At 43.8% G+C, this 23245-nt stretch overlaps 1 protein-coding gene across 4 annotated transcripts in view; it reads right to left on the bottom strand.

Moving 5' to 3' along the window:
* Positions 1 to 23245, bottom strand: part of TBX15 (T-box transcription factor 15) — a 179279-nt gene that overhangs the window by 93634 nt on the left and 62400 nt on the right. For all 4 annotated transcript variants that reach the window (XM_027607128.2, XM_027606773.2, XM_027607060.1 and 1 more), the window contains exons 5-6: positions 22415 to 22582; positions 11658 to 11722 (exon numbers count right to left, since the gene is read on the bottom strand). In XM_027607128.2, coding sequence (XP_027462929.1) covers positions 11658 to 11722; positions 22415 to 22582 — 233 coding nt within the window. The remainder of the gene's footprint in view (positions 1 to 11657; positions 11723 to 22414; positions 22583 to 23245) is intronic.

The following is a 23245-nucleotide window of genomic DNA, read 5'->3' on the forward strand; positions in this document are numbered from 1 at the left end:
TGTCCAAATCTAAAATCCAACTGAAAGACTGAGTTGTAGAATCATAGATTTAAAAATTGGGAAAGTCCTTGGGTACCACCTACTTCCTCTTCCTGGGATGCCATCTTGGATGGTTATCCAGCCCCTGCTGGGGTATTTCCCAAGGAAAACATTCAGTTTTCTAATAGATGTTAAGAAAGTTCTTTCTGACCTTGGCTGAAATCTCTAATGAATCTTGTACTTTCTGGTTCCATTACCAGTGAGTATATGCTGACAGTGACAGACACTTTCCACAACCTCATCAGGAAGACTTTCCTTAGCTGTTAAGAATGTCATGTACAAGACGCCACATATGACGCAGCTACTGTCCATCCAGTCCAGGGGTCTGTCAGAAGGTTCATTTTGGTGGTGGAGTTGTAGGGGAGGGGCCATGACTACTGAAAAATAATGACTGAGACCACACATTCCTCACCACGCTTTGCTGTGGATCCATCTCTCATAGATTTATCCCAGCTACTTCCCGAATCTACTTATATATTCAAAGCATATCTCTTTTTAGAAAAATTAATCCTATTTGTTTACTCTATGCCACATCTTATTTGTCCTCAAACTCCATTAAGCTTCATCAGATAGATCTAATTGTTAGAAAGTACTAGTGCTAGATATCAGGATTTGGTGGTGTGCCGTGACTCTCTTTGCCACTAGTGTGTCTACTTTGGATCCCATGTTTCTCTGTGTCCCGGTGCTTAAGGTCTGTTGCCTGTTGCATGGGCAGATCTCTATTTGTATGCACTGAATGAATAAATAAAGGAGTAAATTTTTGCCCTATGTTTTACTACTGCACCATTATTTCATGAATTTTAGCCAGCCTAAAACTGAGAAAAGAAACTTGATGTAAAATCAAGACTCTGCAGACAAAAGGAATCCTTTAGTACTGGAGACTTGGGAATTGTTTCTATAGCTGCTTATGCCTTTCTTGACTCAGGTCTCAGAGGGGTTTCAGTTTTCCTTTGGTTTCTTCTGTTCTGGTCACGGAATTTCTGACCTGCAACAGTCTGGGTTCCCCTCTCAGGGGCAGTCATTTCTACCCTCATCTTCTCTTACAAGAGTCTCTGCCAACTATCCATTAACATCTTCAGCCACTTGGATGTCTATTCAAAGTTTATCGTGAGCAATACATTGCTTACTTATTCATCATCATTCTACCCTAGCTTTGTAAAATTTTATCGTAAGGTTCTTAAAAGTGAATTCATTGTCTAACAGATAAAAAAAAAGCAGTCTTAGGTAACCTTATGTCATTAACGTGTTCCACATGGTGGGCCTCTCCAGGTCTGCTGCACACCAGAGACCCAATGTCTGAGGTTTCCAATCAGAAATGATCATATTGGCAAGTGTCTCCTCTCTTGCTTACTTTTCCCTGTTTGCTCCAGTGACAACAGAGGCCATATCCAAACCCTCTTTGTTCAGTCCTTTGGCTAGAATCACCTCTCTGATTTCCAAGCCTCTTCTCTTTAGACTTTTCAGTCTGCTCACTGGCCAAACCAACAGAACGTGATGAAGAGGAGGGAGACAAGGAAGGAGAGGAAGCGAGCCAAAGATCTCTTTTGCAAACTGATGATACCTCAAGATCAACTGATTTGGGAAAATAGCCAGACTGTAAAGAATCTTTCTTCCAAATTTCTCATTAAAAAAAAAGTGGGACTATCCCCTTTGAAGTTCTGCAAATATTTGATAATAATAATTATGACTACCTTCATGAACCTATTAGCACGCTGCTGCACACTTTCTGTGTTTTATTTGTGTTGAGATAGAGAATTGCTTTTTATGTTTCTCCCATTTATTTTCTCTGTAGTTCTGACTTTTAACTCTTCCCCAAGCTATTGGCTGGTGATTCTGGTAACAAAAGGAACATACACTAGGGATTGGTGAGGCCATTGGTCATCTGTCAACAGAAGACAGTCAAGGGCTACAGAGATGGGGTTTTGAAATCATAAAGAAGTTTTCCAGCCAGTAAATGTGCTAGGTCCAGGAGATATAGAGACAAAAAAGGACACAGGGTCTTTACCCTAATTTAGGAGTGTCCTGTTCAACAAGAGAACAGCATGTAAATGACTAATTCCTGAACAGTGTGATGAATGTTACACCAAAGATACATTGAAGAGGCCACGGAGCACTGAGCAAGAAGTACTTAATACACCTGGAAAGCTCCAGGAACACTCCGTAAAAGGCCAGTTATTTCCGCTGAATATTAAAGGGTACTCAGCAGTTTTCCATATGGACAAGAGGCAGAAAGAACTTTCCCAGGAGAGTTCACAGTATATACAAAGACATGGAGGTATGGAAGAGAAGGCACGTTCTGGGAACTGAAAATAGTTCAGGGCGGCTGGAGCTCCAGGTGCAAGATGAGACGGTGCGGTAGATACCAGAGATATTTATTCCATGTTAGGGGCCTGGATTTTATCCCATGGGCAGTCCTGTACCTCTGATCTTCTTCCCTTTCTCTTCCTGTTCCAGCACTTGAAAAGACACAGAACTAGAATATACTGTTCTTTCAGATCTAATTACTGTATCTCAACTTCCTAATCCTTTTTCTTAGACTGCCCTTCAACCACTGAGGTGAGGTCAACCCTTCCACACATCCTTTTCCTTCCCTGGATCTGGAATTGTCTCCTATATATTGGTTATCCAGGAATATTCTACAGGACCTCCCAACAGAGGTCTGCAAATGGGCAAAAAAAAAAAAAAAGCCATCATTCAAAACTTGGCTCTAGACGGTACAATAAGTATATCTTCATGATGAATTGGCTGTCACTGATATGCCTTATAGTGGTTTGGAAGAACAGGTGTCCAACGGACAGATGCTTGGAGCTGAGTCAAAATTGTTCCTTACCCAGTGACTCCTAACTTGGGGACCCTGTCCCCACATGGAGTCTGAACAGGTAGCAATGGCAGTCCCCAAGGAGTTTTCATTGCCTCGAGAAAAATCACTGACAACACAACAGAGGCTAACTAAGAGATTAGGTTTCTTTGCATTTGACTGGAATGATCTGACTTTAATCAGGAAATACCAAATCGCACAAGAGGCAGATTAGCACAGTGGTGAAGAAGAGCAAGAGCTCTGGAGCTGGACCGCCTGGGCTCACAGTGCAATCCTGCTGTCCCTCAGCATAATCTCAGCCAGGCTGTATCACCTTCTCATGCCTAAGTCTCCCTACCTATAAAATGGAGGTAACACTATTCCCTCCTAGTTGTTATAGTAAATGCAGACTGATTAAAGATAAAATATATCAAAGAGAAAAAAAAAACAATGAAAGCTTGAGGATCACTGGTCTACCTCAAGCAAAAGAAATGCCACCACCGTATGCCCAGGCTGTGACCTGTAACAGGAGAAAACATTCCTACTTCCCTGGAATCCAAACCTGTGTCAGCCCTCCGGCTCCGGACTGAATATGGAGGGACCCGCATGTTACTTAATTCCATTTCTCATTCTCTCCTCAAAGAACCAAACACGTGTCCCTCAAGCCTCTGTAGGCCTCATTATCTTGCAGATATTCCAGGCTCCAATATGTTAGCCATTAAAAAGACGTCACTCTGTTAGATGACACCATCCCTGGGCAAGAGCCATTGATAATAAAACAACTGCCAACTTTTCCCTGGCAAACCCCACACAGCCAAGAGGACAATGGTGGAAAACGTTCAGGACAGAGGAGGGAGAAGAAATAACAAGGCAGAGAAAAATGTCAAATATCGGCTGGAAGACCATAAGCCAGGGGATGTGATACACAGCCACGGCCTGGAAAAAGAGGGAGATTCTGGCAGGGATGCTGCCACCGGAGTCTAGTACAGGGCCAGCTACCTCGAACTGTAGATGCAGCAGTTCCTGAGAGGGACCCCAGCGCTGATGACTTACTCTCGCTCTGCTCAACGCCCACACACCCATGCCAGGGATAACACAAGAGTATGCAAAATCTACAGGGGCTAGTAGGATTGCCGGGAAAGAGCAGGATGAGATTGGCTGGAAAAACACAGTCAGTGGCTCAAGGGAGAACAAATAAAAATATAAAAATTGAAAGTGAGGGAGACACTTGGAAGTCGTGCTGGTTGAAAGAAGGCAAGGGGTTTGCTCACTGACTCTCGGCTTGCTACGTGAGTCTGCAGGAGCAACGGGGACCCAGACAGGGGCGAGGGCAGGGCTGTCAGCTGACTGGCAAGCTGTGCCACACAGAGGGAGAGTGACATCACCCTCTGGATGCTGCCATTGGCTGGACTGGCAAATTCTGAAAGCTAGTATCTCACTCTGATCAGTGGTACCACCCATAAAATGGGAAACACTCTAACAATACCAATCAACTTGGAGGCAAAAAGGGACAACCTGGACTGCAGATACTGTGTGAGATGATTATTACTATTATTATTGTACACTTAGGATTTGAACTCCTAGAAACAAACATACAAGATTGAACTGTATGAAACTGCTGATATTTTACCTCTTGGACCCACAAATCTAGTAATTTCCTATGTTCAGCTTAGGAGGTAGGTAAGGGGGTGGACAAGATTTGAGACACTTGGTTATAACAGAGAACCCTTCTAACAGACTTTAACTGAGACCCATCCTGCACATTTCTTCCCTAACTCACAAAGAAAAGTGGTTTCTTTCAGATCTAAGCACAGATGACCTGGCCCTGGGGCTGGGGCCTAGCTGACTCTTCTCTTTCTTCCTTTTCCCTTCCATTAACTGGAGACACTCTGATTCCACACGGAGTTTTGAGAGAAGGAGCTGGGCCTTGACAGGGTTTCCAGTCTGTGTCCAAGGAGGTGGGTCTTCACTCTAGGAACATGGCCTTGGGACAGCAGCTGCTTATGAGGGGGTCCCAGGAAAATCCCTGACCCCCTAAATATCTTCCTCCTCATCAGTGGAGATGCCTTCCTTTGGGTTAAGTATCAGCCTCGTTAATCATCCTCCTCCAGCAAGCAAATATATCTTATTCCCGTAATGCAGTTAATGGCTCCATTTTTAGATCACTCTCCCCTGCAACATGTAAAGGGACACTAGGTACCACGGAGGACTGCCGCCAACCACATTCCCAGCAAACAGCAGGACTGGCGGAGAATTAGCTCAGACTCACATGGCCTCGTACACCTCATCCTGCAGGCCTTCTTGTTTTCTCAGTGAGGGGCAACCTATTAAAGCTAGTTACCCATGGGAACCAACCGCCGCAGGATACAGGGCCTGCCACCGGCTCCTTTCTGTCAGCTCCGAAATGGTGGAATTTGAGTGTCATGGCTAAGCCTCCAAGAGTGGCCTCCATAGAGAAAAAGATCCCCTTCCAGAAAGCTCTGCAGAAGGACCACCAGACCCCGGGCCTGTTGTGGAGAAGCAGGGGCTTCTGGGGCACCATGCCAGCTAGGAGTATCTGGAGGAAACCCGGTCACATGGGATAGTCCCCCTTGCAGTTGCCTTAGACGCAATGGAGGCTGGGAGTAAGCCCAAGGTCAAAGACAGGATGAAGGGTGCTGAGAGAACCCAGAGTCATACACTCCATGGCACTCTTTAAAACAAGTACATAGAACCTTCACTCCCCAGACAGATCATAATTTTAATCCTCTCCTTTTTATGTATGTGTTTGCTTTGGAGGAAGTCCCTGGGAATTATATAAAATTTCCGAAGCCGACTTGGGCCTTCTGTAAAATCTTGGCAGCCACTCCCAGCAGAGACAAGGCTTTCACGTTAGATGTGGACTGAGAGACGCATAGCGTCCTCTTTCCTTCTGCTCCTCTGGCTATCCCTTTAAGGTGCAAAGTCTTTGCAGTTGTAATGCTCTGTCTAGCTGCGCACAGTGTGCTCACCAGGCAGGCGGACAGAGAGACCTCTCGAGGCTCTTCTTGTCCGTGGGACTCAATGCAAACACTCTTGCTTCTCTCCAGCTCCATGACCTTTGTCTTCTCTTTGGAATGTGCTGCCCACTAGGGTGGCCACCCATAACTATATAATTTTACCTCTCCGTTCCCCACTGAGCGAACTTTCTCAACTAAACCTCACTCTGCTTGGGCTCAGCCTCTGGGACCCCTTCTTTCCTGAGGCTCATGGACTCTGAAATTTGCTGGGAGTCCTCTTTTCTCCAGGCAGCTTTATAAACGTGTCCCCACTGTTCAGAGACAGCTCCGATGGCCTGAAGGATGTGCATGCCTAATCTAGAATGAGGCTAAATCAGTGTCCATAGCATCAGTCCATCCCAGATTTGAATCAAAATTGCCCTTAGTCTTCAAACTAAACCTATTTATAGATTCACTCTTTCTTCCCTTCTTGGTTGGTGTCTAAAACTAGCTCCCCACTGTTGCTACACCTGATTCACTGTTGGTTGGGGTAACGGAGTTCCTGGTTTTTAATTTCTCTGCCACTCATCAACTCTGTTTGCTGTTTTATAACTAAGTAAACAATTATTATTTTACTCTGTATACCTGGCACTGTAGGAAATAATCTAAGACTAGAAGCCTGAAAAAGGTACAGTCCCAGTCTTCAAGGAACTTACATTCTACCAGCAGGCAGAGCCCACGAACACAAACTGAGACATCAATTCATCAAGCTGAGGGGATCTGTTTTCCCTAGGAGTAGGAAGGTGCTACTGTCTCCTCCTGGAAGGAGAAATCTCCCAGAGGTCACTCTGGATATTGTGCCCTGGGGCTAGGCCTGATGAAAAGTAAACATACACGGGTCTACCCAAAGCCAGATTTGAGCCACATAGTTTCTGAGAAATCTAGAAGGAGGGACAATTTAGAAGTAAACACAATTGCCCTTCCATTGCAGAGACAATGCCAGAAGCAAAATCTGACAGTGTCTCCATCCAAAAGGACCAGCTGTCTACCACTCCTTCCTTCAACATGAACACACACACACACACACACACACACACACACACACACACACACACACACTTCTGGTGGAGACTTCTAATCAGGGACACAATTACATAGGAAGACAAAGTAACAACTCCCTAAGTACAGTTTGGAGAGTGGTGACCTTCTCACACTGAAGCGTGTGAATGGCACTTCCTAAGGAAGCGGGGAAAGACTGTGACAAGGTCTGGTGACGGTGACACCATAGGGCTGACACTGGATTCACTGGGGCTTCTGCAGGCGTTCTGAAAGGCCCAATGAATGTCACTTCTTGTCCTCATTTGAACTCAGAATAAAGTCTGAGAAAGATGTAGGAGCCTGAAGCCATGGAGACTGAAATACCAGTTTCATTACTGATAAAGGTGTGTGGATACTACGGCACAGGTGTGGAGGCTGAATGAGTGGGTCAGAACTCCCCTGAAACAAGCCAGGCCCCCGGAATGGCAGGCCTCCTCTGCTGGACTCACCACACAGTGGCAAGAGCCCAGAATGTACACTGTGCGCAGGCAGGCAGGTCCTCAAGAGTGCCTTCTCCCAGACTCAGCAATCAGATGGGCCACTCTGATGCCCAGTGAGGGGATGGAGAAAGCGAGAGGGCTAGAAGCCAGGAGTATTCTCCGTGGCTATCTCTTTACATGGAAATATGAGGAATGGAAATAAGTATCCTCACCCCAGCGCCGCCCCACCCCCCCGCCCAAGTTCTTCTCTTTGCCCAGGACACGGCTGTCGCCTGGCTGGCCCCACTCAGAGGACGCCTCACTGAGAGGCTGGTAGGATGGGAGAGACTCAGGAGAGGCATGGGAAGAGACTGCAGCGGGTGCTGTGTCCTCCCCATCTTCCCTCCACACCCCTCCCTTCCTGAGCCTTTGGATTGCAGAGGGATAGATTGAGATAGACAAACCTAAACGTGTTTTGGTTTGAGGTTTGGCAAATTCTGTAACTCCAAAGTATTCCACAAATGTTTTGTGTTCTGCAAAACCAAAAAATATTGGCCAAGCACTCCCCCCCCCCCAATTTTTAAGCCCATGTGTTTTTAAAGGAAATGTAATCCGTATGTTTTGGGTACATTTATATGCAACTCATCAAACCATGCTCGTCCCCATGAGTCATTTGATGTCTAAAATGCATGGGGATGATCATAGATTTACAAAAACTCTGTTAGCACAAGAAGGGCAACAGGTGACGCACTGGATAGAAGGTAAGGAACTAGATTCTGGTGTCGGCACAGAACCACCAGACCCCAGAAGATTTACAAATAATCCCCTATATCCTCATCCATCAATCTTTCCCATCTGCAAAATGACATTAATAATTCTTGCCCTCATCAGATCCTGCAGGCAGGGAGTGAGATTTCAAGTCTGACTGTCAGGTCATTTTGAGCTTTTTAAAGACAAAATACAAGCGTCCCTATACCTGCCCCCCATGGGTCTATATTAATCTAGCTTCCCAGAGTGCTGGAGGACAAAAATGGCTTCTATATTCAATGATTCATCTTTGCCCTCTCATGAGACAGGGGACTTCAAGGCCATTATGTCATGGTTTCACCTGCTAGGGAAGTTCAACCTGATTTCCTGTCCTCTACTAGGGAGCCCCTTGTTTACGGGGAGTATAGAAAATAGATGATAAAGCCATGGGGAAGGCTACAAAGACAGGTGGAGAATATACAGGTTGTTTTATTTGGAAGAGAGAAGATTCTGGGTACTTGAGTAGTATCTTTAAGTAAATGAAGGGTTTTCAGAGGAGGAGTTCTAGTCTCCATATCTGTTGAAGGCAAAATAAGTCAAGTTTAAACTGTTAGCATGATAGAGCACAAAGTTCACAGGCTTTGAAGTCAGGTGAACCGGGAGTTACTCCGTGCTCCAGCTTTGCTCTGTGACACTAGGGAAACTGCTTAAGCTCTCTGAGGCTCAGTTTCTTCATTTGTAAAATATTTTTAAATATTTTAAAGATTAGAAGAAAAAGAAACCCTAAGTAAAAGGTCTGAACACAGTAAGTGTTCAATCACAGATAATTTCAGTAATTACTAATGTTACTTAAAGTAGCCTGCAGCGTTTAATGGGGCATACGTCACAAAGAATCACCATGCTACCAGAAAAATAAACAAATAAGGCACTGAAATGGGCCAATGAGGATCCGTAGTTCTGCTTTCGTGGAGTCCTTACAAAGAAGAGTAACCCATGAGGCAGGACAAACCAATAACTGTCCTGAGCAGGAAGACATTCACCAGCCCCAGAGCAGACCCGGGCCAGGGCCAAATGATGCATCAAGGTCCCTTCTAGCCCAGTGAGGGGACGGGAGGACCCCAGAACTTGCACCAAGATGTCATCACAACTTCCTAACCAGAGGCAAGTGCTTCAAGATACATGGTCTTATTCCCCAGATTAAAGCATGGTTCCAGTTCTCAGAGCAGAACTCTGATGCTGCTCAGTACAGCCTCTCTATTCCAATGTTCTGTTCTAGGTCACGCCTCTGAAAAACAAGGACTCCAGTGGAAGAAAAACTGCAAGGAAAAATCAAAACAATCTTCAAAGTTCCAAGAAGAAAATAAGCAAGTACTAAATGTCACTGGAGATACAGAAGGAAAGAAAGAGAAGGTAGTTGAGTAACTAAAGTCATAGGGTTGACCCCTCACGGTGTCTAGGGCAGAAATTCTTAACTCTTGGTCATGGAACTTTTTGAAAATCTGAAGAAAGCTATAGATCTCTCCCCAGAAAAATGCACACCTGCTCATCCACACACCAATTTTCCTTATAATACCTGGGAACTCACAGAACCCCGGAAATCCATCCATGGACTCCAAGCTAACGATTGTAAATACCCTAGCGGCTTCTTTATGAAAGGCCAGCTTCTACTCCGAGCACATCATCACTAGCAAGGTCCTCAATAAGCCTAGAATGCAGAGCCCCGAAAAGAAAGCAACAGGAAAAAGTTCACAGGCACGTTCTACCACCTGAACATGGAATATAAACTAACTGGCGGGAAGAGGGCTGTCCCAAATGGAAGGAATACGTATGCATTCCTCATTGGCTAAATTTTGAAGACAAAGGTCTTTGCTGAACAGGAAAGCATTTGGCCTGGAGTTCTTGTGCCTGAATTCTAGTGTGGCCACACCACTAACTGCTTGCTTGATCTAGGACACATTACACAATTTTGCCATCTTCAAACTAGAAGTTTAAGTGAATTTTTCTTCAGTAGATACAACTTTAAGAAATTCTGAGGTAAATAAAATTGTATAGCAATCTAAATGTCTTTTAAATATAAAATAAGAGTTTCACAAAGAAGTGCTTCCATAGGGGATTAAGGGTACACTTATTGTGATGAGCGCTGAGTAACATATAGAATTGTTGAATCACTAAATTGTACACCTGAAACTAATATAACACCGTATGCTAACCATAATGGAATTCAAAAAACAAATAAATATTTTTTTTTAAAGAAGAAGTGCTTCGGGGGTCCTGGGTGGTGCAGTCAGTTAAGCACCTGACTCTTTGTTTCGGCTCAGGTCATGATCTCAGGGTGGTGAGACTGAGCCCCACATCGGGCTCTGAACTCAGCAAGGAGTCTGCTAAAATTTCTCTCTCCCTCTCCCTCTGCCCCTCCCTATCTTCACTCTCTCTTCCTCTCTCTCTCTCTCAAATAAATAAATCTTTTTTTTTAAAAAAAGAAGTGCTTCCATAAATAATTTTGTAAAGGAAATGATCACCACAGATGATTTTTAGCAGAAATCTGGGTTCCGGTAGAATGCTATTATATAGTTCATGAAGTGATCCTAAATATAATACTAGATAGTTTATCTGAAAACTCTTGCAGAGAAAATAGCAAAGGTAACTCCTGACGGTCTGTGTCATTCAGATGTAAAGAAATGCCCCCAAATGAGGAAAATGTCTGAACATTACGTAAATGGTTATTGCAAAGCCTACACACTTTACAAGACACACGTGTCACATTTGTGGTTTCAGTATGGTTTATATAAAGTGAGCTTTTCTGACTGAATAACCTTAGATAGATCTGTGTTCCCTAGCAACTTCAGTTCTCCCCTAGCTCTCTGGATAACAGATTTTAATTTTATATAGGAAGGGTGGGAAAGAAAGGATTTAGAGAGAGAGCAGAATAACCAGAAAATGCCACAGCCACTAAGACCACTTACAACAAGAGCAATAGTCCTGCAAATGTCAGCAGCTCTTAAGAGTTTCCCTACATGATAACCTAATCCTAATGATGATGCTGGGGCATCAAGAAAGGTCATGTTCTAGAAACTGTCTTTACTAAGGCATGCAACATCTAATATATTTTGGGAATATTTCTTAAAAGAAAAATGGCTAATTTTTAACAGTTTTTAGCTAATCTTAAAGGTGATAATTTTCTGATAATTTTTATTTGTCCACAATTCCTTGGCTGATAATACAAAGTAAATGAGGTGCCACTGTAGGTGCTATAGCCACCTAGAGTACTTAGCAGAAAAAGGAGCAATCTTTTGATGATAATAAATCACCATAAAATTTGGTTTAAATGACTGGATTATCAAGCATGGTGTAGGGAGAAAAACACCAGGAGGGATCTGTACAGAGTGTTAACAAAAATTGGAAAACTCAACTTTTTGAGGACAGCTTTTTGATTCTCAGATCAGCTATCCATCTCTCTTTGCCTGAGTCAGCACAGAGGCATAGTATTCAAGTTTTCCCCAAAAAGCAGGAGCCAAAAGCCACCAATGGGGTGTGGGGAGGGTGGGTGGGAATAATGTCATGAAGAAAAGAAATGTCGGTGTCTTTCCCAATTATCCTTACCTGTTTCTTCCAGAATCTCTGAATCCTTTAGCAAAAGGGTTTCGATCAATTTTTAATCTGGTGATCTGGAAACAAACAAAGAACATAAATTCTATTTTTATTAACTGATTTCTTTTTTGGTTTCTCCTGGAAAATTAACAGAAATCACTCTGTTGGTAACAGCTGTTGCTTTTATTTAGTTTCCTTTAAGTCTGAGATTTAAATGGAAGTTGATATAGGACATGGGCCTGGCACCCAGATGTCTGACCCACCTGACCCACTTCTCCCTAAAAACTGAGGTCTTCCCAGTATGTGACTATAAACTCTCTTCTGCTCACCTTTCTTGCCCAGAAAAGGTGATAAATCACTTGCCTAGACACACAAAGGCATGGAAATAGAAAACTGGGCAATGGTCAAGTCCGTGGTACATGACACACGGGAAGAACTTGAAAGGCATTTGTTGAGTGAATGAGTGAGCGAGCAAGTGAGTGAATGATGAACAAATGGATTCAGTCAATCCAATCCAATGGAATTGGACCCCCAGACAATCTGCCTCAGGCTGAAAGGTCCATATAATTGACTGCACTTGCCATTTCACTTTAGTTGTCCCTTCCCTGCCCCTTGAGATGGTTCGTTTAATGACCTAAAATGGTCTTGTAAAAGACATAAAAAGTAGCTACACTTTTGTCAAGGTTGCATCCAAAGGAAAATCTATAAACGGGGGAACCCGGTGGGACAGGCTACATCCAGTCCCCAAGGCTCACAAGCAAATCAGAAGACATGAATGACTGTGTGACCCAGGTTGGATGGGTCCTCAGGAGCCATCTGGTTCAACCTCCACTCAGAGCATAAGCCCCTCTCTATCACATCTTACCTTAGCCCCTTCGAACTCAGCGAGGATTGTACACACCACCCCCGTGCCCCCAGACTAGACCAAGCCTGACCAACAAATTCCACATGTGTTCTTACGTTTCCACTTTCAGCCTTGGTCATGGGAGGTATTTTTGATATTTTTGTGTCTAAACCAGATGTCAGTGACTCACTATCTTCAGGCAACAGAGACTTTGGGGTGGGGGCGAGGGAGCCCAGGAAAGGAGGCAAGGCGCTTTCAATGGAAGGTGTTTGTAGAAAGAAAGGAATCTCATTGAAGACCACCTTCCCATTTCTGATTGTTGCAGAACTTATTACCAGGATGGCTAAAGATTTTCTTATGTTGCAAATCTTTTCCAAGTCCCTCTTCCATCTTACTTTGTCAGAGTGGAATTTCCCAAAGCTGCAATCTTTAAACGTCTTTAAAATGCAATGTGAGATTCTGACCAACAGACTCTGACTTGAAAGTACCAAAGTTAATTTTTTTTCCCTAAAACATTCCTTGCCTTGAGAATGGCACACTAATAATGCAGCACTAATAATGTAGCAAAAGCAATTTTACATCTATTTTTATAGACCAGAGCAGGAGCCTGAAGCTTTGGCTCTCTAAAGTCGAGTGTCTGCCCTGTGAATATTGTATTGAGTTTAAAGACTGTCACTGCTTTTCTGTTTTTGACTTAAAATCCATTCTTTCTTCCTTCGTAATCCACAGCAATAAACCGCACACCATATTTTCTTTTCAAGTTGGGGTTATAATATTTTATTTTCTCTTTCAAGTTGGCTTATCCTATCCGGCTCATTTATGATAGGGGTTTCTGATATATGATTGTGCTGCCATGTTTAGGGGGCCTCCACAGACTCCTGTAAATAAAATGACATTCTATTTCATGGGCCTGGGAGAAAAGGTTGAAAAGCTGCTTCCCACAGCTCATTCTATCTCAGGCCAAGAAGTCTGCATGGAGATTGAATAGAAAAGTGCCACCAAATGTTAGGAAAAACAGCACCTCTCTACTTGTTTGGAAGCTTTTAATGTGAGATTTAGAGAGCTTTATGTAGTGTGGTTGCGTACTCATTATTTATCAAGTACCTTTGTGTGCAAGGCAAGGTGACAGGAGGCAGAGGTGACAGTGATACACAGTCCATATATGGCTGTGTACTGTCTGGTGCCTCCCTCCCCAGAAGCTTATAATCTAGAAGAAAAAAGCAGACATATACACTAACACATAGACACTAACACAACACGGGAATTGGTAAGGTTTGCCATGAAGGCAAATGAGAGCCTCAGAGGGAATAGCGAGAGTCCCAAGTTGAAGGTGAAACCTCAGACACAGCACATGAGCCGGGCCTCGAAGGATGTGTAGGACTTTAATGAAAAGTGCAAAAAGAGGAGAAAGGAACCCGGGAAGCATTGCATAAGACATGGACTACGGAAGTCAGAGCCCTGAAGTAGAAAAGCATGAAGGAATGAAGCGCACACGAGAAGCACCAAGAAGCCCAATTTGGCCAGAGCACAGGGTATGGGAAGACAGGCAGCAAGAGACAGCATGAGAGGCTGCCCTGAGGCCCTATCACAGAATACTTTATTGCCCTGCTTAGGCAACTACATACCCTCTAGGCAGAAGAGAGCAACTTCTTCAGCAATATAAACCGAACTATGAGCCCAGTTGATGCTCGTGCTGACAACTTTGGCGATGTCTACTAATCCTCAGGGTAACAAGGACAATAATTTGGAGGAATAAACCAATGTTTTCTCAACCTCAATAATCCATAGTCCCGTGGTTCCCATAAGAAGAGCCAGCCTGCTGGCATCCGCCCCTTCAAGTATCTCATATAGCATAGAAAGGGGTTGCAAATGACAGCTGGGCCACAAAGCCCGCTGTCCTGTGGAAGACAAGGATGTGACATCAGGTGAATTCTTATCAGAGAGGGAAAGAAGTAAGAGATCTTCCGCTCCCACCTCAGGGGAGTATGAAAAAAGAGGAAACAGACGAAAGAGAAGCAAGCAGGTGGACTTACACGTGTCTTAGCTCCCTACTCAAACCAAAATCCAGGGGTGCGGGTGGGGAGCTTCAGAGGAAAACTGGCAGGGCAACCTCCACACACACACACACACACACACACACACACACACACACACACACACACACAGGGCAGGCTGCGTCAAAGTAAGAGGACAAGTCAGCATCTCCACGCCTCCTATCGCCCTTTCCATGGCGAGTCAGGGACTTAGAGGTTCTCACATGCCATGACAGGGAAGGGAGGGTGACCCTAACACAGAGGTGCCACAGCCTAGGCAGGAGCCCAGTGGAGGACCCAGATGAGCCCTGAGGTGAGGCTGAGCCATCCAGGGAGGCCCAGGAGGTCCAACTGAAGCAAAAACATGACAGCACAAGCTCAGCAGTCTTCTATCAGTACAGCATGTCCACACAAGGGACCCAAGGCCCAGACTAGTCATGACGGTCACCAGCAGAGGCCAGTGAGGCCCCCAGCACAGGGACCCACAAGCAACCGCATGAGGACTCATAACCCCCGCTGCCTCTGCCCTGCACACACACCACACATCTAGAGGCCATCTGGAGTAGTGTGGGAGACTCATTTGAATAGTTAATTTTCAACCCTACTCCACAGCCACGTTTATCAGTTAGACCCAAATATGGCTGTTAGTCTCCATCTCCCCACCTTCAACCAGAACACAGTCATCTTTGCATTAAATTACTCTATATAACCTCGGGACTAATCTTTATTCTTCCACCCTTGTCCCTGTCTGGTCTCTTCTCTACACAGCAACCAAAGTGATCTTTGTTAACAGATATATGGACCATGTCATTCTCATCAGTGGCTACCACTCTACTCAAAACTCAACCCAAACTCCTTGGCTGGCCTTGCAGGGCCCCTGCCTAGCACTCCATCCCCACCCACACTCCGCTACACCTGGGCCACAGGCTCCCGCCAAACTCAGCTGCTCTCAGTGCTGAAGTGTGTCAAGCTCTTTCCCTGCTCAGGCCCCTCACACTCACTCTACCTCCAGTCAAAAAAAAATGTTCTTTTCTGTGCTCTTCACATAGCTGATGCCTCATCCTAAGTCTCAGTGTAAACGTTACCTCCTGAGAGAGATGGTCCTTGATCATCCATCCAAAATAGGATGCTTTCAGTTAAGAACCATGCCTATTTTCTACACCATTTTATTAAGAACCTAACATGACATGCTCTTTGGGCTCAATGAATATTTGTTCAGTGAGTGAATGAGTGAGTGAGTGAGCGCATGAATGAATAATGTGGGAAAGAAGGATTTCCAGCCCCAAAGCCAATACGAGCCTTAGAGAATACAGACCAGACAACTCCCTTGATCCTATCTGCTTTCACTGGAGCACCACAGACAGAAGTCTCAAATGTCCTCCCCGGAAGAACGAGGTCTATTAGTAACTGTCTGCGCAGCTAAAACTATTCTGCAGCAGTCATGTTCAAACCTGCTCCAGTGATAATGAGGAGACATGGAAAGTCAGAAGTTGGGGAAGCATTTTTCTTCCCCGATTTAATTTCCATTACCCTGATTTTACAGTCTGCGTCATCGAAGACTGTAGCACAGGAAGAGGTGGTTGCTGGCTTGCCACCTTTGGTTTTAATCATTTTCACTGACTTTTTGCCTAGAAACATCCAGGCAGTTAATAAATGAGGTACACCTCACAGTGCATGGCGCAGACATAAATCGCACAACCTACAAAGAAAATGAAACTTCAATATCCTGAGTATGATTTTACAATACCAAGGCTGAAAAGGCCTTCCCTTATTAACACTCTCTTAGTTATTCTTTTTTTTTTCTACCATATTGCTTTGAAAGATGTTCATCAGGGAAGGAAAAAAAAAACTCAGCCCATATGAAAAATAAAAAATAAAAAACTTCTGCACTGATTTGATTGAAAAGTTAGAGCACAACGGGCTCGATAGTTTAGGATATAATGAGTGGCTCAGAACTCCTATTGGATTTGCTTACGCAAACCTGGCTGTGGTTCCAGACTTCCTATCTGGTTCATGTAGCCAATTCTCATCAAGAAATAAGACTGTGTTACCTGAGGAGAACAGGGCTGTGTCTTTTTGAAATCTAGTTTCCTCTTTGGGGAAAAAAAAAAATCAAGGTTCAGCCGTCTTTTCCCCTTAGAGAAGACAAAAACGCTGCAACGGAAATTTCCTGCTAATTCCATGAGGACATGTTGGCGTCAGCTTCTTCCAAGAAAAAGCATTCAGTGTAGAGTCACCTTTATTCCCACTTCTACCACTTTATTCTCCACGATGAGATTCTGGGCATGGTGTACCTTCCTCTCTGCCTTAGGCCTGCCAAGTTGGCACTCCAAGAGCAAATAATAGTAATAATAACTTCAGTATGCTAGCAGCCCTGGGAGTCTATGGGTCAGTCAGCAAGGGTGGGAGGAAGGAATGGGAAGGGGGGAAAGGAAAGCATAAAATATTTCATGAAAATAGAAACTCTTTCTTCACATTTCATGACTACTTATACCCAAAAAAGAGGACCACAGCTATGTAAGGAAACTGGTAGTGGAGGTGTGTTGGCTAATTATTCATTCAGTCCTTTTTCAAGCACATATTCAATGTTGTGCACCATGGGACAGACACAAATGCCTTAGAATTACACAGATGGAAGGGTCCTTATTCTTAATTAGTGGTTTCTGGGCTTCAGGACAATTCTAATTCCCTCCCTCCAACATTTAAGGGGTCAACATTGGTATTCCATATTTATTCTGTCAAGCGAAAAGAATTACACCAATCCACAATCTCCTGCCATCATTATTTCATAAATTAAATGACATTTTAGGGGCGCCTGGGTGGCTCAGTCGTTAAGCATCTGCCTTCGGCTCAGGTCATGATCCCAGGGTCCTGGGATCAAGTCCCACATCGGGCTCCCTGCTCAGCAGGAAGCCTGCTTCTCCCTCTCCCACCGCCCCCTGCTTGTGTTCCTGCTCTCGCTGTCTCTCTCTGTCAAATAAATAAATAAAATCTTTTAAAAAATGACATTTTAGTATCAAAAAAGGTTAAAAGGACAAAATAAAATACAGCCTATTTAAATGAACGTTTACAGGTATAAACTGCCCCTATCCTGCCTTTATTTTTCTCATCTTTCAGTGGACTATAAAAAATGTCTCCATAGACTGGTAGCTGAGAAGCAAATCACCAATTTACAAATGAGGATTCGGAGGTGAAGCGATTTGTCAGAAGCAGTAGAGTCTGTCAGCTGCAGAGTTGGGTCTAGAACCTGAGTCCCCTAATTCCCGATCTGCTGTTTTCTACACTGGGTTTTGTAGAGGCACAATGTTTGTTTCTCAAAAAGCTCAAAATATTGAGAGGAAGATTGGTCATGCACACAGCTTAGAATGTGACAGGGTCATGAGAGAGGTACGGCGCACAACAGTTCGATGAGGGAAAGCTCATTCGCAGCTGAAAAATGTAAGGAACGTTGTAGGGGAAAATGTCGGGAAGGTTTGCATTTGTACTGAACTCGAAGAGTAGAAGGAAGCTAGACAGATAAAGATGAACAGAAAGGTCATTCCTGGAAAGACAACAGCACAAGCAAAAGCAAAGTGCTACCAAGTGCAAGCAGCAGTAAAACCCCGACTAGATTGCTGAACTCCTGTGGATGCATGATGATGATTAGCAGGAAATGAGCCTAGAAATGTAGCTGGTAACTAGCTACAGAGGACCTTAATGGAAAGACTTGGGATCTTGGACTATATATACTCCCTTCTGGCACTGAGGAGTCAACAGTTTTTGACAGAGAAATGATGCGATCTGAGCTATGTTCTAGGAAAACCCATCCCTCAGTGAATATACGTGATGGCTCATGAGACATTAACCATGCAGTCCCCGTGACTGGGCTGGAAGCTGTCACAACAGCCTAAGGTGGAAGGAGGGCAGGTCCAGAACAAGGGTAGAAGCAGTAAGATGAGAAAGAAGAAAATATTCCATCAGTAGAAGCCACAGAGTTTAGTGGCAGATTGGATGTGTGGAGAGTCAGGTGTCCAGCCAGCCTCAGTGGCAAGATGGAAGCCAACAGGAAATACAGGCTTTAACAATGGAGAGGACTGGCAGGGGTGACAAAGGAATAGTATAGCTTGGAATATTTTGTTTACGAGCAACAAAACACCTTCCCCACCTTTCAAGTGCGGACTTGCTACAACTCTATTGGTCTCACCTGTTGTGGGGGTTAAAAAAGGGTTGACACACATGAACATTCGAATAATTTTCTTTTTTTAAAAAAGATTTTGTTTATTTATTCATGAGAGACAGAGAGAGAGAGAGAGAGAAGCAGAGGGAGAAGCAGGCTCCCAAGGAGCAGGGAGCCCGATGCGGGACTCGATCCCAGGTCCCCAGGACCTGAGGCAAAGGCAGACACTTAACCATCTGAGCCACCCAGGTGCCCTCGAGTAATTTTCAATATTTGTGTGTGTTGACTGCCTCTGCTTGAAAACAATAAATTGTTCCCTACCCTCAATTAAAAACATGCAGAAAAAAAAGAGGGAGAAATTATGATTTCAGAGCTAATAGAGAACTTCGAAAACAGAGGCCAACTGGTCATTTTCTTGAAGAAGAAATCAAAACCCCAAAAGAAAATACCTTGCTCAGAGTGACACAGGTAGCTAGTAGTTCATTTAGGATGAAAACCCAGGTCTCCAAACTACAAGTCCACTGCCTTTCCTTATTAGGAAGACTGGATAACATTTCACTTCAATTCCATTCCTCATACTGTCCTTCCTTCATTGTGTTCCTGAGAACAATAAGGATTTCCCCCCCTCCATTGACTTTTCCTCTTTACTCTCTCATGCCTCCTAGCCATTCCTTTAAAAAGAAATACATGAAGTAAATAATTTTGTCATAAAATAGTAATCTTTCTCATTCAAGACAGTTGAGGGAAATAAAAACACAGTAGTAGGTGATCTAGCTCACAGAAGAGAATGGTTTATGCTACCCGGCATCTCTGAGACAAGTCTGAAAATGATTGCTAGGTAACAGGATGCAGACCTCCAGATTCCTGGGGGAAAGACCCGAGGTTAGTTTGCTTTACTAGAAGACACTGTGTTATATGAAATCATAACTACACAGCCAAAGGGAATGTTAAATAATTGTGCTTGTTGATGTATCTGGGGAATGAAGCCTTGTTAAACGGGCAAAAGCTGTTATCTTGATTTCAAACCCGGCAGAAGTGAGTATGCGTGACTCATCTATTTTGAATGTCAGCACATCATGAGTTCACCAACATGACATGAGAACAGAAAGATCAAACTGGTTACCTATTGGTTATAACACCTTCAAGAGCCAATGCAGGTCCTCTAATTCCCAACGATCCACTTTCTCCTTAATAAGCAATTTATTCTGTATAATTGCCTCTACTCCCCACTCCCCTTCATGCCTGTGCAGACCCAGCCGTTGACCAATGTAGGCTTCTACTGGTGACTTTATGGGTGTTCCCTCATCTAGTCCTCCATCACTAACTTGATGAGGCCAGGACATTTTCAGGCCAGGAAATACTGATGAAGGGAGTTAAGAAACTTGCTCAAGGTCATACAATCCATCCGTGGAAAGGTCAGAAATCAAACCAGGTATGGCTGCTATCAAATCCCATGAACTTAATCATGGTGCCCCGCCCCCAACAAACTACCACTGCCCCCACCCCAGTCCAGATGAAGACAAAATATTCATGAGTAGAATGTCCTCAAACACAGGAATGCTGTGAGAGAAGGTAGAAGAAGTGAGAGGGATTTCAGGCAGCCATGTTTGGTCTTCTTTCATTGACAATGTCACAGTGAGTTGTGGCTTTTTCATTTCAGCTTGGGTGACAGTACTGACCCTCATGGCCTCTATAACTGATCGTGGTGAGGCAGCAGAATATTCATTCACCAGTGTTCTGGTTTGCCCCACAAGCTAAATTCTAAAGTTGTAATATTTGTTGCCACATCTCTGCCTTCATGAGAAACTAATGATTAAAATGGTGGCTGGCTATCTTGGGAAAAAGTCCCATCAGTTATTCAAAGAACTTAGACTTGTGCTCCCCTCCTCTCCTGAACCACAATTAACCCCAAGGTTCCAATCACTCCAAAGGGCATTGGCTATATTGCTGCACTATCTTGTTTCAGAGCTTGAAAAATCTTGATTATTAAAGATTCCTGTAAGGACCCTCCATGGCTTCTGTTATTTTACTACCTAAGGAGTTTGAAAGGGTTCAATAGTTTTTTAATAACACCCAAAGCAAACTAAAACGCTTCCTCTACTTTAGATCAAATGTGGCAACCACAAGGAAAATCTAAAGTTGGGAATGCTTTACAGCTGCTGAGAAAGCCCAACAAGTGTATAGTACTTGTCTACCAGACTAAAGGGTTGTTGTATATCAAATTCCTCTGGAGGCAAAGAACATCTAAGGAGTCTTAGACAAATGTACTATGAAAGACCAAAATACTCTTTCTATATGAACCAAAGATTATATCACTCACCTCCACTTGCCTGGCACATAGTAAGCACTCAATAAATACTTAATAAATGAGAATTTTTCCTCTATTTCTTTGTCAGAGCACTAAGCATAGCATCCAACACAAAAGGTATTGAGTATTGTGGTATAAGTTCATTTTGCTCCAAGCAGGTCTAAAATAAAAGTACACAGACTTTAAAGCAAAATAAACAAGGAGAAACTCTTATTTTCAGAAAAGAATTCACTTCAGGATCCTATTAATTAAACAAATTGTCAAAAGATGAAATACAGTCTAATTTGCAAAAAAATGAGACTCATATGCAATTTTCAGGGAATTGCACAAAGTGAGATCACTTATAAATCCATCTACTCACCCTCCTCAAAAAAAAGAACATTGTCTAGAATGCCCACAGTTCCAGACTTGGCGTCTCTCTCCCTCTTCCCATACACCACTCCCATGCCATACTTCCCCCATTAGTCTGGCCAGTTTTTTTTTTTAAGACTTTATTTTTTGAGAGAGAGAGAGAGCATGAGCACACAAGCAGAGGTGGTCAGAGGAAGAAGCAGACTCCCCACTGAGCAGGGAGCCCAACGTGGGGCTCGATCCCAGGACCCCGAGATCACGACCTGAGCCGAAGGCAGATGCTTAACTGACTGAGCCACCCAGGCGCCCCAATCTGGCCAATTCTTATGTGTGTCTCATCATCAGAGAAAGTATTAGCTCCTCCAGGAAAATTTCCCTCATTCCCCAAATGCAAGAACACCCTGTCCACATCTCTGTCATTAAATTATTTCTTTCACTCACCTAAAACTCTTCTTTGCTTATGGAGAAATAAGTCCTAATCTGCTCGATTTCTCTACTAAGCTTGGACTATTGTAAGTTCTCAAGATCTCAAACATTTATGAAATGAATGAACATATTGCTGACATAAAAACACAGATGTTAGGGTGTGGCTGGTGATCACACAGAGGTAAATTTAGTCTGATAGTGTAAATGGAAGCAGTGGGTCTCCAACGGGGTTTGAGAGGCTTTATGACTTTGATGTAGTTGCTGCAGGGATACACGGAAAATTGCAGAGAAGAGGGAAAGAATGAATCAAACCTTAGTACTTGCAAAGGAATTGCAAATGATGAGGAACATTTGCCAAGATGCAGGAGAGACCATGAACACGGGTACAAGTACAGAGAGACATGAAAATGACCTAGGAGATTCGGTCCTCCTGGTCAAAGATTTTGTCTTTGATCTAAATCTAGATTATACCAGCTGCTACTAGGCATCATGGCCTTGTCATCACCAACATGGTGTTTGCACAGCAAGCCTGGCATCTCTTATTCCAGTTCTTCAGTGTCATGTAGAAGGATTAAGTATTCCTTACCAAAGGCATGAATAAGCTCCTTGAACAGCAGATACAGCAGGAGACTCTCAAAGGCAGCCTCTTACCTGCTGGTTCTGGTAGGCTGTGACTGTGGTAAACACGGTCTCAGGGAAGTTGAATGTCTTCACTCCATCCCCAACAGGGACAGGTTTGGTGGGCGAAAGGTCACTGCTGAAATCCTTGCGGATCACATGAACTCGAGGCTGGTATTTGTGCATAGAGTGCAGAATGATCTGAAATGAGAAGGGGCCACATTATGCCAGAGTGGCTCAAAGGTCCTTACATCGTTTCAAGCTCTCATGCAAATATAACCACAGGATAGAAGCATCATAGGAAGAACACAGATGGGGGTTGGGTGGGGGGAGATGTAAAAGAAACTGGAAGCCAGTGTACTTGCCCATGGCAGGAAGGACTAAGTGACCGGATAGCATTACATGGACCCATACAGCAGAGTGTCCCAATCATGGGTGGTGGATGCAGTATGCTTGCCTTAACTAGACAATACTGGACAATACTGAACAACTGTCCCAACACCAGAAAACAACACTCCGCTAAAATGTCTCAGAACCTCTGCTATGGGACAGTTGCTCCTTCCTGCTTCAAAGTTTCATCATGCGCTCATGCTGTCTTTAAATTCTATAAGCTGGGGGCGCCTGGGTGGCTCAGTTGGTTAAGCGACTGCCTTTGGCTCAGGTCACGATCCTGGAGTCCCGGGATCGAGTCCCACATCGGGCTCGAGTCTGCTTCTCCCTCTGACCCTCCCCCCTCTCATGCTCTCTCTCTCTATCTCATTCTCTCTCAAATAAATAAAATCTTTAAAAATAAATAAATAAATTCTATAAGCTGTCATTTGCACTTTGTTACCAAATTTATGACAACTCACTATGAGAGTGAAT

Source organism: Zalophus californianus, chromosome 4, assembly GCF_009762305.2.
Source record: "Zalophus californianus isolate mZalCal1 chromosome 4, mZalCal1.pri.v2, whole genome shotgun sequence".
In the NCBI taxonomy this organism is placed as follows: domain Eukaryota; kingdom Metazoa; phylum Chordata; class Mammalia; order Carnivora; family Otariidae; genus Zalophus; species Zalophus californianus.